This window comes from Chamaea fasciata, unplaced genomic scaffold, assembly GCF_029207755.1.
Source record: "Chamaea fasciata isolate MVZ Bird 193981 ecotype frontalis unplaced genomic scaffold, bChaFas1.0.hap1 SCAF_2, whole genome shotgun sequence".
NCBI lineage: Eukaryota > Metazoa > Chordata > Aves > Passeriformes > Sylviidae > Chamaea > Chamaea fasciata.
Window position 1 is genome coordinate 98510610 of NW_027094087.1, and position 13773 is coordinate 98524382.

At 39.3% G+C, this 13773-nt stretch overlaps 1 protein-coding gene across 4 annotated transcripts in view; it reads left to right on the forward strand.

Annotated features, from left to right (window-relative positions):
- Positions 1-206: 206 nt before the first annotated feature.
- The window catches only part of GLRA2 (glycine receptor alpha 2), a 129212-nt gene continuing 115645 nt past the window's right edge, over positions 207-13773 (forward strand). Inside the window, exons 1-2 of one of the 4 annotated variants that reach the window (XM_066176852.1) lie at positions 207-310; positions 10548-10681. In XM_066176852.1, coding sequence (XP_066032949.1) covers positions 10633-10681 — 49 coding nt within the window. In that variant the 5' untranslated portion in view covers positions 207-310; positions 10548-10632. Of the gene's footprint in view, positions 311-7980; positions 8425-10547; positions 10682-13773 lie in introns of those variants that run through there. The other 3 variants (XM_066176851.1, XM_066176850.1, XM_066176849.1) reach the window with 3 other exon arrangements.

Here is a 13773-nt window from a genome sequence, read left to right on the forward strand (position 1 = left end):
TTGAAATTCCTCCCTCTCTATGCTGCACCACAGAAGCCAAAGAGATTGTCAGCTGAGGCAGAAATTACACTTTCCCTCCTAGCAAGTAGAACCACTGAAAAGATATGGGCAAAGAATTTATACACCCACACATTCACACATTTGCTCTTGATACTCCTCTCTAGTAAACACTAGGGAGAAAAACAGAAATAAGACACTTCTGTGGAATGGAAAATCACAAAACGAAGCTTTCAGAGCACACATCAGTATTTGTTTGGTGATGCTGATACCTTATTGCATACTCCATGCTATAGTAGTTCTTATGCCACAGGTAAGTGTCCCAAATATCACCTGGGATGAAATATTTTCCTGTTTCTATTATGTTGGGTTTTTACATATGTTAGCAGTACTGAATGTGAGTATGTGTCTACATTTTGGAGTTGCTAGAGAGTAGCTAATCCTGACAAGGTAGAACTAGCACAAGCAGGACACATAATTATCTAAAACATCTATGCTTTGTATCATGATTATTTTCATCATGTTCTTCAGCAGGCATGTAAAATTAAAAGATCAATTTTAAGGAACTCTTGTAATCCATTTATAAATGAATTAAGCTTTACAGATTTTTATTCGGTCTGCATACATGATTATACCACTTAAGATCACAGCATCCTTATGGCTAGATCAGATACTATATTGTAAAAATCTATTTAAAAATGTTATTTTGAGTAAGCTTGATAAGCATTAAATGGGGTAAAAAAATTGTTTTGTTGCAAGCCAGGAAGAATGCATACTTGATTAAATATCAAAGACCAAAATTTACAAAATAATACCATGAGAACAGAAGCAAATTTAGCTTGCAAGCATTAAGGGAAGACATGATTAAACTGATTACTATGCATAGCATTAGTCATTGTTACTGTACAATTCTGCTGTCTGCTGAAGTATCTAATCTACAGTAGAATTAAGATATTTTTATCCATCAGGTTAATATATAACAGTTGGCACAAAATAATTACTGCAAATGAAATTGAGAAGGGTGATGGAATTTTCATGTATTTATACACATATATAGGAAGAAAGTGTTCACCAGATAAATAATCTCAACATAACAGAGCTCTTTGTTAGGCAACCTATCAGACCTACAAGCTAAAACTCTTGTATAGTTTCTTTTTGCTGCTGTTTCTGTCAGAACATAAAACAATTGAAATACTAAAGATGAGTGAATGTTGGTCAGACATTTAATTTTCGCTACTAAATTCGAAGAAATGAATGGCATGTTGATTTTCTGTGAAAATAATGTCTCTCATAGCTGTAGCTACTTCAAAGAAAGTAAACAAAGGAGGTGGGTAATAGCATATATTTACAATAAAGTTGTATACAGGTTCATATACAGTAAATATAAACATAACTTAGTTCACATCATTGATTTTCCTTTTGAATGGGCCCACATGGCGATCACAATTTGTACTTGATGTGTTTTGTAGAAATTGTAACTGATGTTTCCATTCAAGTGAGATCAAAACAAGAGTCTTAGTCTGTTTTCCTGAAGCAATGATGATCTAAGGGTGGTGATATAAAGCCCAGACTCATTCAGAGGAACAAGAATTTATATCACAACTCATTTACCTATATTTTGGATGTAAGTGTGCAGAAGCAAACAAGGTTATTTTCTGTTTTCCTTGTCCCTGGACCCTACACCAAAGTAGGTAATGGATATTACCTTGTCAATTCATGCCACTTTCTTTGCCTCCTGGCTATCATGAACTGAAGCATCACAGGGCAGAGAGGGAGGAATGCTCTCCTGAAATGACTTCTGACTACTGGAATCCCTTCCTCTAAGCCAACCAGTATTTCCAAGTAAGGAAGTTCTGATTTCAGAAGAGAAGGTTTAAAGAAACAAGACACCAGTTTAATGTTAAGACAGATTTTCTCGTCATGACTAGATTGCCTTAGGTGAAAGGGTCCTCTTTGGATACTTTCTCCAAATACAATATATAGTACATGTTGTCTTAAGGAATTTAAGTCATAAATGACACAAAGTGCTAGGAATTATTCAATTCATATCTAAATCTCCAGGAGGAAATATGAAAGGGGAAATAAGACAATTTTGTGCTGTTTCTGACTACTGTTTTTTCTCGTTTGAATATCTGACAGCCCCTCCCAATATGAATCACATATTGGGGCTGAAGGTCAAGGACCGAATGAGTTGCTCATTTTAACCTTCCTGTCTTCTCCTACAGTCAGATTGAAACATAAGTAACATTTTATTCATATTTTCTTCTTATTTCCAGTGCTATCAAATTCCAAATGCCAGATATTTTTACTTTATTTTTATGAAATATTCCCCTGTTCTGTAATGGTACCATTGGTACCACATGAGGAGTAAAGTGTTATAAATCACACAAATCAAGAATCTAATAATGCTAAAACTCAGTAGCTGGGCCTACTTGAACCAGCTGGTGAAATTGATGTAGTTTCCTACATAATTCTACACTGTAAAATTACCAGACCTTCAAAGGAGGAAACAAATTTTCAAATGAGATTTAGTTCATTCTTTATTTATTACATTTGTGGTGTAAAAAATACACCAGGAATTGACATTAGAAGGTACTTTATAATACAAAGATAAATACATGCACATATTATAAATTGTTACTTATGTAATATATAATATATATTCAAGATTTCAGAAAACAAAATTCAGCTACAGGAAGTAAACTCAATAGATGTAGTATATTTAAAATACTTAATTCCATTAAAAGTAAATTTATTATGGTCTCTTTTCAGCTCTTTTTGTTACTATTTGAAAGGAAAAACTGCATAATATAGAACAATAAGGAATTTCTACATGGGAGTTTTTTTGAATTTAGAGATAGTAAAGCAAGTAATAAACAAAAAAAAAAAACCTCCAAATAAAACAAAAAAAAAAAAAGAAAAAAAAGAAAAGAGGGAAGGATATGAAAATATTTTGCACCTATACGAAATGGAGCCATACTGACAAATGTATTGTTATATCTGTTAATACTAGGTACAAAAATGTTGTAAATAAAACATTTGTTTTCATATTGGACAGCTGAAAATCTAGCTATTGCCTTTTCCTGAGAGCTAAGGCTATCACTATCATTCACTGAAAGAGACTTCTTATTAACAGAGTTTCTAAAATCAAAAAGAAACAGGATTTAATTACATTGTTTGATCCTTTACAGTTTGTTATGGTTCATACACAGTTATATCTGGTTCAAAATCCAGGCCAGTTGGTTTCTTCTCCTTAGCTCAACATGCAGCCACATTAGATTACTTTCAGGTTTTTGTTTTGGCCTTTTTCGCCTTCACTGTAATTGGACATTTTACATAGACTGTACTCTTGATTCATTTATATTTGGCACTATATTGAAATACACTTGTCATTGTTAACCAACATCCAACAAGTATGATAACTTGACATACCATTTTGAAAGTTATATTGAATTTTCTCTTCTTATAGACACTAATTGCATATTTGAAGTGATGGATCTTGTTCTCTCAGGAGCATGTGTCTAGATCCCTTATTTATCATAATTGGAGAAAGAGGTATGACCTTATTTCTTCCATTTCTTTGGTTTTCAGAAATGCATAAACAGTGCAAACAAACATAAATCATGTTCCATCACCTAACCGTTATAAAACCATTTACACGGAAACAGGGTAATTCTGTCCTATTTTCTGCCCAGTAAGTTAGTGCTTAAGAAACTCAGGTGGAATAGGACTGAATTATCTCATACTTGAAATAATATGCCATATTTGGCATGATTATTAAGCTTCTGTATATGCCTGGGAAACCATAGGGATGTGTTATTTAGCCTTTTCACCTGAAAACATTTCCATCTTGTCTTTGTGCACATCCCTGTGCCATTTTACAAGGCTCCCCTCCAATCCCAGGTGGGAGTCTTTGACTCCTATTCATTTGCAACACTTCTGCTGTCAGAAATGTGTTGTGGGAGATAACAAATGAGTGACACTGAAAAGAATAACATCTGTGCAATTGAACATACACAGCTCATCCAGAACCTGCTGCACATCAGTGGCACTGCTCCTCATATCTGTGGCTCTGGCACAGGAGGGGAACACCAGAAAATGCCATGTACATACAGGCAGCTGTGCTCCCAGATGGTTCCCTTGCCCTGCAGAGCTCTGAATCACCCACTGCCATTGGGTGTACGTTTAATAAACACTATTTAATTGTGAATGCAGTACTCAAAACAACTATAAACAACTTTTTCTTTTTTTATGAGAGGAGGATGAGGAGTGTTGCAAGAGTAGCTGAAAGTAAGAAGTTCTTCATGCATGTGTTAATTCATGAGAAAGTGATGATGCACTGAAATGTGATCCCCTTTACCCCCAGTGTACATGGGAGCTTGACCTGGAACCCTTTGATTAGAGAAAACATTTGCTTTGAGCCCCCAGAATTTCAAGCAGAGAACTATTTGAATGACTGTTGCTGTTAGTTAAATAAGCATCAATAACACACTATTTTCAATCCTTAATAATTAAGTTTTCCTTGGCACTTCCATGTAACCACCATGCTGAGTAACATCTCACTAAAGTCTAGACATTTGGAGGTGTAAGGAATGGTGGAAGAAGGCACTTTAAATTTTCATCATGACATCTCTCACCATGTTTTTAAAAAGCTCACATCAATTAAGGGAAGTATGCTTTGAAGAACTTCCTGCAATTTTTATTTAGCTTAGAGATGTAGTTATTTAGCATTTCAAATAAGCCATGAAATGCAGAAAATGGCCAGTAGCAGCTAAATCCTGGAAAGCAGAATTTTAAGTAGGTTTTCTCCACTTAGAAAACTTAAGAAAATGTTCAGTTACTTGCAGTTACCAAGAAGGGTAATGAACATTTATATGTCTTTAAAAGCATGTTATGTCACAAAATCCATATTAACAGATTCATTGGAAACATATCTGCTGTATTCAGTGACTTCTGCATTATGAACTCTGTGAGCAGTTCTGAGATTCCCCACACTTTTAAGCAGGTGGCAGTGTAGGTTAAAGAGACATAGATTTTTCCTGCAGCTGATAGAAATAATGCATTCCAATTTTCCCATTTATCTCAACTTTAGGTAAAAATATACAGCACTATTACTGGGTTCCTATCTAGATGGGAACAGGCACAAACTTTGAAATGCACTTCTTTGTTGACTCAACAGTATTCCATTATTTCCAGATGCAGCTTTGGGAGCTTTATTTCTCAGAATAAGACACTGCAGTAAGAGACATAACCTCTCTTCTTTAATATGACCGTAGAAAGACCTGTCTTTTTGAAGGAGTTAGGTGATGTTACAGTGCAGTGATTCAGCATCAGTGCTCAGGGTCTAATGACATACTTTCAGAGTTTTAATAAAAGCAAATACAGTGTCCTTCCTTCTACTGGACCTTAATTTCTGTCACTGACACAGATTCAGAAGCTAAGGCAATAAGGAATTTAGTTTACATTTGCAACTTTGGGCTGCCCTTTCAGTAACTTCAAACTTTTGTGCATAAAACATTGCATTATCTAGCATTTGTGCCCAAGGATCACTAATACAGTTGATTTTAACATCTTTGACATCAACATGGATGTTGGGATGGAGAAAATCTTCTAAGAGCCTAAGGATGACACTCAGCTGTGTGGTGTGGTGGACAGGCTGGAGGGAAGGGATACCATCCAGAAGGTTCATGAGAAGCTTGAGAGGTGGGCCTTATGAACTTTGTGAAGTCCAACAAGACCAAGAATAAGGTCCTGCACTGGACTGGGGCAACCCCAAGCACAAATCTTGGCTGAGCAGAGGACGGATAGAGAGCAGCCCTTGGGGAAAGGACTTAGTGGTGCTGGTGACAGGAAGCTGGACATGAGTTGGCAATGTGTGTTTGCAGCCCAGAAATCCTAACACATCCTCTACTGTACCAAAAGCAGCATGACCAGCAGATCGAGGGAGGTGATTCTGCCCCTCTGCTTTGTAAGGCCCCTCCTGGAGTGCTGTGTACACATTCAGGGAGTCATCCTGAACAAGAAGGACAATGACCTGCTGGGGCAAGTCCAGAGGACGCCATGAAGATGATCAGAGGGATCCTATGAGGGAGTTGGGATTGTTCAGCCTGGAGAAGAGAAAGCTCCAGGGAGATCTTTTAGCACCTTCCAGTCCCTAAAGGGAGCTTACAAGAGAGCTGGAGAGGGACATTTTACAAGGACATGTAGTGATAGACGTTAAACTGAAAGAGGGAAGGTTTAGACTAGATAGTAGGAAGAAATTCTTTACTATGGGAGTGGTGAGGTACTGCAAAATGTTGCCCACAGAGGTTGTGGACATCCCATTCCTGGATGTGCTCTAGGTCAGGCTGGGTGGAGCTTTGAGAAACCTGGTCTGCTGGAAGGTGTCCATGGCCATGGCAGAGGGGTTGGAACTAGATATCTAAAGTCCCTTCCAACCACAACCTTTCTATGACTTCCTATATTTTTTTTATTTAATATATTTTATTTCATTTCTATTTTTTCAGATACATCCTACCTTATTAAACTAAAATAAACAAAATGCAACAACTGAGTTTCATTTAATGAACATAATGAAAGTATGTGGCTTTGATCTCTTGCTAACGTGTGAACAGAACAACACTTTTCCAGAAACATTTTTTTTTTTTTTTAAGATGACTAGACACATGGTAACAGTAGTTGTCATGAAGCTGTAGGTTTTTTACTTGGAGATATGAAAAATGTGTGCATGTGCAAATACTCTTGTGGAAGTGAAGCAGTGTTCAGGTGGACTGGTCCTGTGGCAGGAGAATACGGCTGGACTTCAAAAATACAGATGAACCTAAAACTGAAGAAAGAACAATAGTTCTTTTATTTTGGCAGTGCAGGATGGATAAAAATCCCAACTTCTTTGCAGGAATTGTTTTCCATTAACACTGTTGAAAGTAAAGTTCTTCATGTTCAGGTGGAACTTGTGCATCAGCTTCTGCCTGCTGCGTCCCCTCCTAGCGGTTGGCACCACCGACAAGAACCCGGCACCTTCCTCTCGACACCCGCACTTCCCACATTCACACGCGGTGATGAGGTTCGGTCTCAGCCGCCTCTTTCCGGGGTGGGTGGCTGAGCAGGGCGGAGGGAAGGGGCGCAGTTCCCCGCGGTTCCGCGCCGTTCCCGCGGACACGCGCGGAGCGAGACGCCGCCGCTCCCGCCCGGGCAGGGCCGTGCCCGCGGCGCGCCAGCGCCCCCAGCGGCGGGAGCGCGCACTGGCACCCGCGCCCCGCTGACAGCGACACTCCGCAGCCCCACGCGTGACAAACACAGCGCGCTGACACCCCCGCCACACACACACACACACACACACACACACACACACACACACCCATCGCAGCCCCCGCTCACACAGCAGCACCCCGGAGCGCCCCGCAGGCAACACGCCGCTCATAGATACCCCCCGCTCGCAGACACCCACGGCCCGCAGGTCCCCGCCCGCCCCCCGCAAACTCCGCCCGCGGCACCCCCGACACCGCGCCCGCCCCCCGCACACAGCACCCCGCACCGCACCCCGAACCCCGCACCCTGCACCCCGAACCGCACCCCGCACCCGCACTCGGCACCCCGAATCCCGCACCCCGAATCCTGCACTCCGCACCCCGCACACGCCCCGGGCGCCCCCGCGCCCCCCCGCAGCCCCCGCATGCGCAGCGCGGGCGCGGAGCTGTCCGAGCGCTGAATCCGTGCGATCCCGCCCGCCCCATTCCAGCACAGCGCTGGGGTTCCCCGCGGCCCCGCAACCTCCGTCCCCACAGCCCACCCCTCCCTCACACTCTCCCGCCCTCCGCGGCAACGCCGATGCTTCCCTACCCAAAGAGGGGAAAAGCAGAGACACCCAGTAGCCCCACCACCGTTCATAAATACTAATTTCCAGCGAAAGGGGAATAAAACATATCGACAACAGAACCGCTCTCAGCGCTGTTCTCTTTTGCCTGATGCTCCTCGCATAGTTGGGTTTTCTCCTCTTTTCTTTTCCTCCTCCCCCCCCCCCCCCCCTTTCTTTCCATTTCTTTTCTTCTTTTTGCTAGTTATTTTTTTTTTTCTTTCTCCATCGCCAAAAGCAAGTCGGGGGAACAACTGTGTCTGATGCCTTACCTCTTTTGTGCTGACTGCTGGAGATGAGCCTAGGCTTGACCTGACCATGATTCCAAGGACTGGCACTCCTCTTTTACCCCCACTTTGTAGAGATCCAGACCTTCTCTTCCTGATTGTCAAGAAAAATAAATTATTGCTGAATTTGGAAATCTAGGCAGCAGCAGCTTACTTTTTCCGTGCATCTCTCTGGAATAATTTCTGGGATATTTCCAAATCATCACAGAAAGCAGGAGGAATGAACCGGCAGCTAGTGAAAATATTGACAACCTTGTTTGCATTTTTCTTAGAGACAAACCACTTCAGGTAGGTGATACCACTCTGTAATAATATTTGTGAAAACGTCGTGAGAATCATAACTATAAAGACACTACGTCACAATAACCTAGTTTGTTTGCTGTATTTGAGAGTGTTTTGTGTTCATGCTATATAGACCATCCCTTTTACACTCAGAGACTCGTTGCTTGGTAACAAACACAAAAAATAATAATCTCAAGTTTGGGTGATCTATTTTCCATTTTCTGATGCAAAGATGTGGGGTTTTTTCACTGTATATCAGTACAGCTAAGAACATTTTCTTCGGCTTTTCTTCCCAAGTGTAAATTCTCTGCTCCTGGCAGAGCTTGTTTAGGAAGTTGCTTTGGTTCCCTCCTCTTCAATCTTTGGAAATGATTGTACCAGTTTTGTCAGGGATGTAGTTATTTGAAAATAGAGAACCAGCCCTCTGATTTTGGGAAAACCCTGGATCAGACTAATATTGTGTTCACTTAAAGTCCCAATGTTTCTGATTTTTTTAACTGTTCATGAGCTTTTGCTTCAGCTATTGACTTTTTTTGGTACTGAGCAAACAGGTCAGTCTTTTTAACAAGAATAGCATTTTAGATGAGATTCATTATTGAATTGTATGTTGCTGTGTATCTGCATGTACAGATGTATCTAAAAGTAATGAGGTATACATATAGTGTCAGAGTGAAACAGTGTTTATATTTGTGAGCCTGGGTTCACAACACGACTCATAACTAGTGGGCTCTGAATGAAAACAAAAGTAATTTGTATATGAACAAGTGTACTATCTTAATTTTTCAGTTTTTATTTTCTTAACTGAATTATTTCAAGATATATATCATCTGCTGTCTATTAAATATTAAAAATATTTGTAATGGTACCCTGTCATTGACAAAAGCAAAAGGAAGCAACCGCCTCCTATTAATGGAACCTGAAAAAATGTGTGGAATCACACCACGAGAATTTACTACCACCTTGCCCTTTAACAATTCTGGTGAATTGTTTCTCTTTCGTAGCAAGAGAAAGGATTTGATATTTGCTTCTTATTTCAGATGATCACATGTATATCTGATTTTTTTATACTTGCATGTAGATGCATGAATATACCTCATGAAACGCTCCTGAAACTGAGGGTTTCTCTTTGGGCAAATATTTAAACAGAGAGTGGCTAAGAAGCCAGAATTACTTTTAATTTAGCTCTAAGATAAAATGGAAACAGACACAATGAAATTGGTTATTTAAGACCTAAGATGATGTTTTATTATTAAATCTGTTCCTTTACACACCAAATATTACCATTTTCATTCTAGTTTCTTTTGCCCTGGGGAATAACCATGGGGAACTCCTAAACTGTTTTTCTCTGCAATATACTATGTGCTTGCAATAGGTAATGTGCTATGTACATAGCATTTCACACACATGATATGGTATCAAAAGTTTTCTCTTCAATCCTTGAAACAGGCGTGTTCAAAGAACTTGCATATGAATACCACCTGGTGACACTAAATTTTATTTTTCAGTGCCCGTGGAGTGGGGGTAAAACCCCTGTAAGACCAGTTGTGACTGACTCCAGAACCCTTTTTGTCATATTGGGAAAGAACCCAGACACTCACTAGCCTGATTTGAATCTTTTTTGGGTAGCATCTGTAAAAAACAATTTTAATTTTTTTTCCATCCATATCTTTCCCAACATTATCAAATCTGGTGTTTTTCAGTGTTGCTTGCTAAGTGTTGCTGGCTGTTGTTTGGAAGTTTAACACCGCCTTAAACCAGTGTTAACATAACATTTAACAGCATCCATGCAATTAAAAAAATGATATAAAATAGGATTCAAAATCACTCTAAGATGGATTTACATGTTAAGGTGAAGAGTAAATGGAATCTACTAAAGTATTAAAGCTGTAAAAATTTTTTAAAGCTAAGTTTTTTTCTGAATAGAAAATTGTGTTCATGCATAATACTTGAAACTCACTTTTATTTCTAGAATAAAGTTTTCAGGTGAAAGGAAGAGTATGTTGCTCTTTAAAAATACTAATTTCTACCTTCACTGAGTTGAGACAATTTTATTTAGTGATGTATTTTCTCCATGACTTGAATACAATGCAAGCTAAATATTAGCTAATGGTGGCTAATAATTTATTTAGGACGACTTTCTGTAAAGAACATGATTCAAGATCTGGAAAATCCCCCTCACAGACCCTGTCTCCTTCAGATTTTTTGGACAAATTGATGGGAAGGACATCGGGATATGATGCTAGAATCAGACCAAATTTTAAAGGTAAGTTTTCTAAGACTTCTAATAAATTAATTGATAAAGTTTGGGAAAAATTATCGGTTTTGAGGGGTTTTTAACCTCTGGGTTTAGTTTATGTTTTCAATAACTTCACTTTTCCAGTGTTACAGTGCCATGGAAAACAGCTGATCCATGGGGTGGACTAGGAGACAGAGCAGTGTAGGAGCCCAGATAATAAGGGTCCAGAACTTGAAAACCTTCTTTTGATGTAACAGTAATATTCAGCTGTCAGAAAAGGCTTATGAAGACCTTACTAATTTAATGGAGTGAATAGGATTATGGGCTTCAGACTAAAACCAAATGAGATTACCTGTTCCTGAAATTTTTAAGACGCAAAGACAATATCATTAAAACTTCCATGCTGAGATACTGTCTTCCCTACAGCAGTGTCTGAAGAAAAAACTCTGTATTTTCTTTCAACTTGAAGAAAGTAAAAGCTTCTTCCCCAAGGTAGGGGGAACTCAAGAAATATTCACAGAAGATTTTATCCTGCAAATGCTGAATGAATGATAAGAACCAACGTCTCAGGATCCCTATAAAATATAGAAACTGTATTCTGTTTGGCACTTCCATGAAAGCCCCCTTTTCTTCCAAAATTTGGACTGAATTGTGGAACATCATCACCACCATCCCAGCACAAAGAAGACTGTGTACTGGAAGCTTCTTTCACAACCATTAATACTCAAAGCAAGTTTTGCTTGCTGCAGTCCTGTAAATCCCTATAGAAGAGAGCAGAGAATATCTTGTGACTTTCTATGAAAGGAGTTGGGAGACAAGTGTTCATTGCCAATATTTAGCATTTTGAGAGAGTCCTATAATTCCACCAAAATCATCTCCTCTATGCCAATTTAAAGCTCAGGATATGGTTTTACTTTGAAAACTGATAGAATGCTTTCTCCCTTAAATCTCATGGCAGCATATATTTGCAACTCATATCTATTAGCTTTGGCCACTGAAATGCATTTTTTCCTATATTAAGCCTTTTTAGAAGTGCTGCGAAAGTTGATAATGGCTGGAAAAAATAATAATTTCTTAGCCAGTGAATGAACTGTAAGGAGTGAAGAAGCTCACATGTCAATGAGAAAAGTGTTTAATTAAATTTAGATCAAAGATCAGTTTCTTCTCTCTGTTCCACATGTGCAAATTACATGATTTACAACAAAGTGCCTTTTTTTTTGACTGCTTCCTATGCCTGAGCAAGGAGAAAACCAGTATGGATTTCAGATCCAAGGGTTGGAAAGCTGACAAGTTAAGAAAACCGAGTCAGTGAAGTCTGAAGTCTTAATTTCAGAGTATTTTTCAAAGTGCTTATTGAGTTCTTAAACTGGTGTCCACATCAGTTTATAGTAAGCAATACTGCACTAGTCTCTCACATTCATTTTGTGTGTTTGCATGAGTATCAGTGAGATTTTAGAGAAGGTAAATGGAAGCAAAAATTGCCTGAATTGAGCACGATAACAATCCTTAGGAACATTTTCCTGCTCTTTAAATGGGAGGGGGGGGGGGAATGCACACTAAAAAATCTTCATCTTTTGTATCTCAGACAAAAACCAGTAATAGCAACAGTCCCATGTGCGTGCATGACTTAGAGGAAGCTCTCTGTTGTTCCCCAGTATGTGTCTACAACCATTTCATGAAAAACATAGGGGCCAGGTTCGGGCCTTTGTTCCCCACAACACTGAAGTGTGTAGAGCAGGTATTGTGTGGTGCACGCTGAGATGTTTGACAGGCACTTCTCCTCTCTGAGTCCTGTATTTTGTTAGCATTCCCAAAGTGAAGTTGCTGCCTCTTGACACATATGAGACCTTACTGGGAAAGCATCTGCCGTATTTTGAGTTTTGATTTTTTTATTAAGTCACACTCCAGAGCAGGATGGTACTTTGTGGCACTTTGAACTGATAAATAGATCCTCAATGCTTTCTCATTATTTTGTGTCTGTGAGATCTCCCAGAGCTACCAGTCTTCTGGTGAGGGGCCTGAAAGTTCTTCTTGTTCTTTGCTATGTACATTTGAATGGCATTTTGGACCTCAGAGTTTAGAACTAGAGAGTTAAGTCAGGCAGTTTTGAACTTCACATCACCAAGGTCAAAACCTTGTCAGCTAATAACCCTATTTTTTAGTCAACATCCATATTTTAGTTACCCAAGTCTCGTTAATGTTTAAAAAATTTTAAAATGCTTATTTTCTATATTGCATACTTCCTTTTAAAGAATAAGGACAGCTGCAAAGGAGTCAAACTAAATTTATTTTGCTTGAAGTTAGTATGATAGAGACTATTTTTTTACAGAGTCTTTACTGTGTCCATAATAGATTTTTCTGGTTTTTAACATTTATAGATATGTTTAAAATAGTTTTCGGGGTAAGGCCTATTTTACAATACTGATATTCTAAATTGTATAAATGGAAGAATGCATGAAATGCTGAATGAGTACCTGACTCATAAAATTTTTCATGTTTTAAGGAAAGAACTTTTTATCAGAAAAGAGGCTAGTGAAGCAATGGTTTAAACTAGGGCTTTGATTTTAGTCTGGGGATAATATTTGCTTACTATGTTTCAGAAAAAACATTGTGAATCAAGATATTTGTGCCACTATTCAGCCTCTCCTCATAGGGTCTTGAGGGGCAGATGTTTGAGGAGTGGCTGAGGTCACTTGGCCTGTCCAGCCTGGAGGAGACTGAGGGAAGACCTCTTTGTGGTCTTCAACATCCTCATGAGGGAAGTGGAAGGGCAGGCACTGATCTTTTGTCTCTGGTGACCAGTGACAGGACCTGGGGAATGGACTGAAGCTGTGTCAGGAGTGGTTTAAGTTCAATATTAGAAAAAGGTTTTACACCCAGAGGGTGGTTGTGCACAGGAAAAGGCTTCCCTGAGAAGTGGTCACAATACCAAGCCTGAGAGAGTTCAAGAAGCATTTCAACAATGCTCTCAGGCACATGGTGGGATTCTTGTGGCCCCTCTGCAGAGCCAGGAGTTGGGCTTGATGATCCTGATGGTCTCTTCCAACTCAGTTCATTCTGTGATTCTCTGATTCTACTCAAGAATTTGTCTACCTTTTTCTGCTTTAGACCTGTTACAC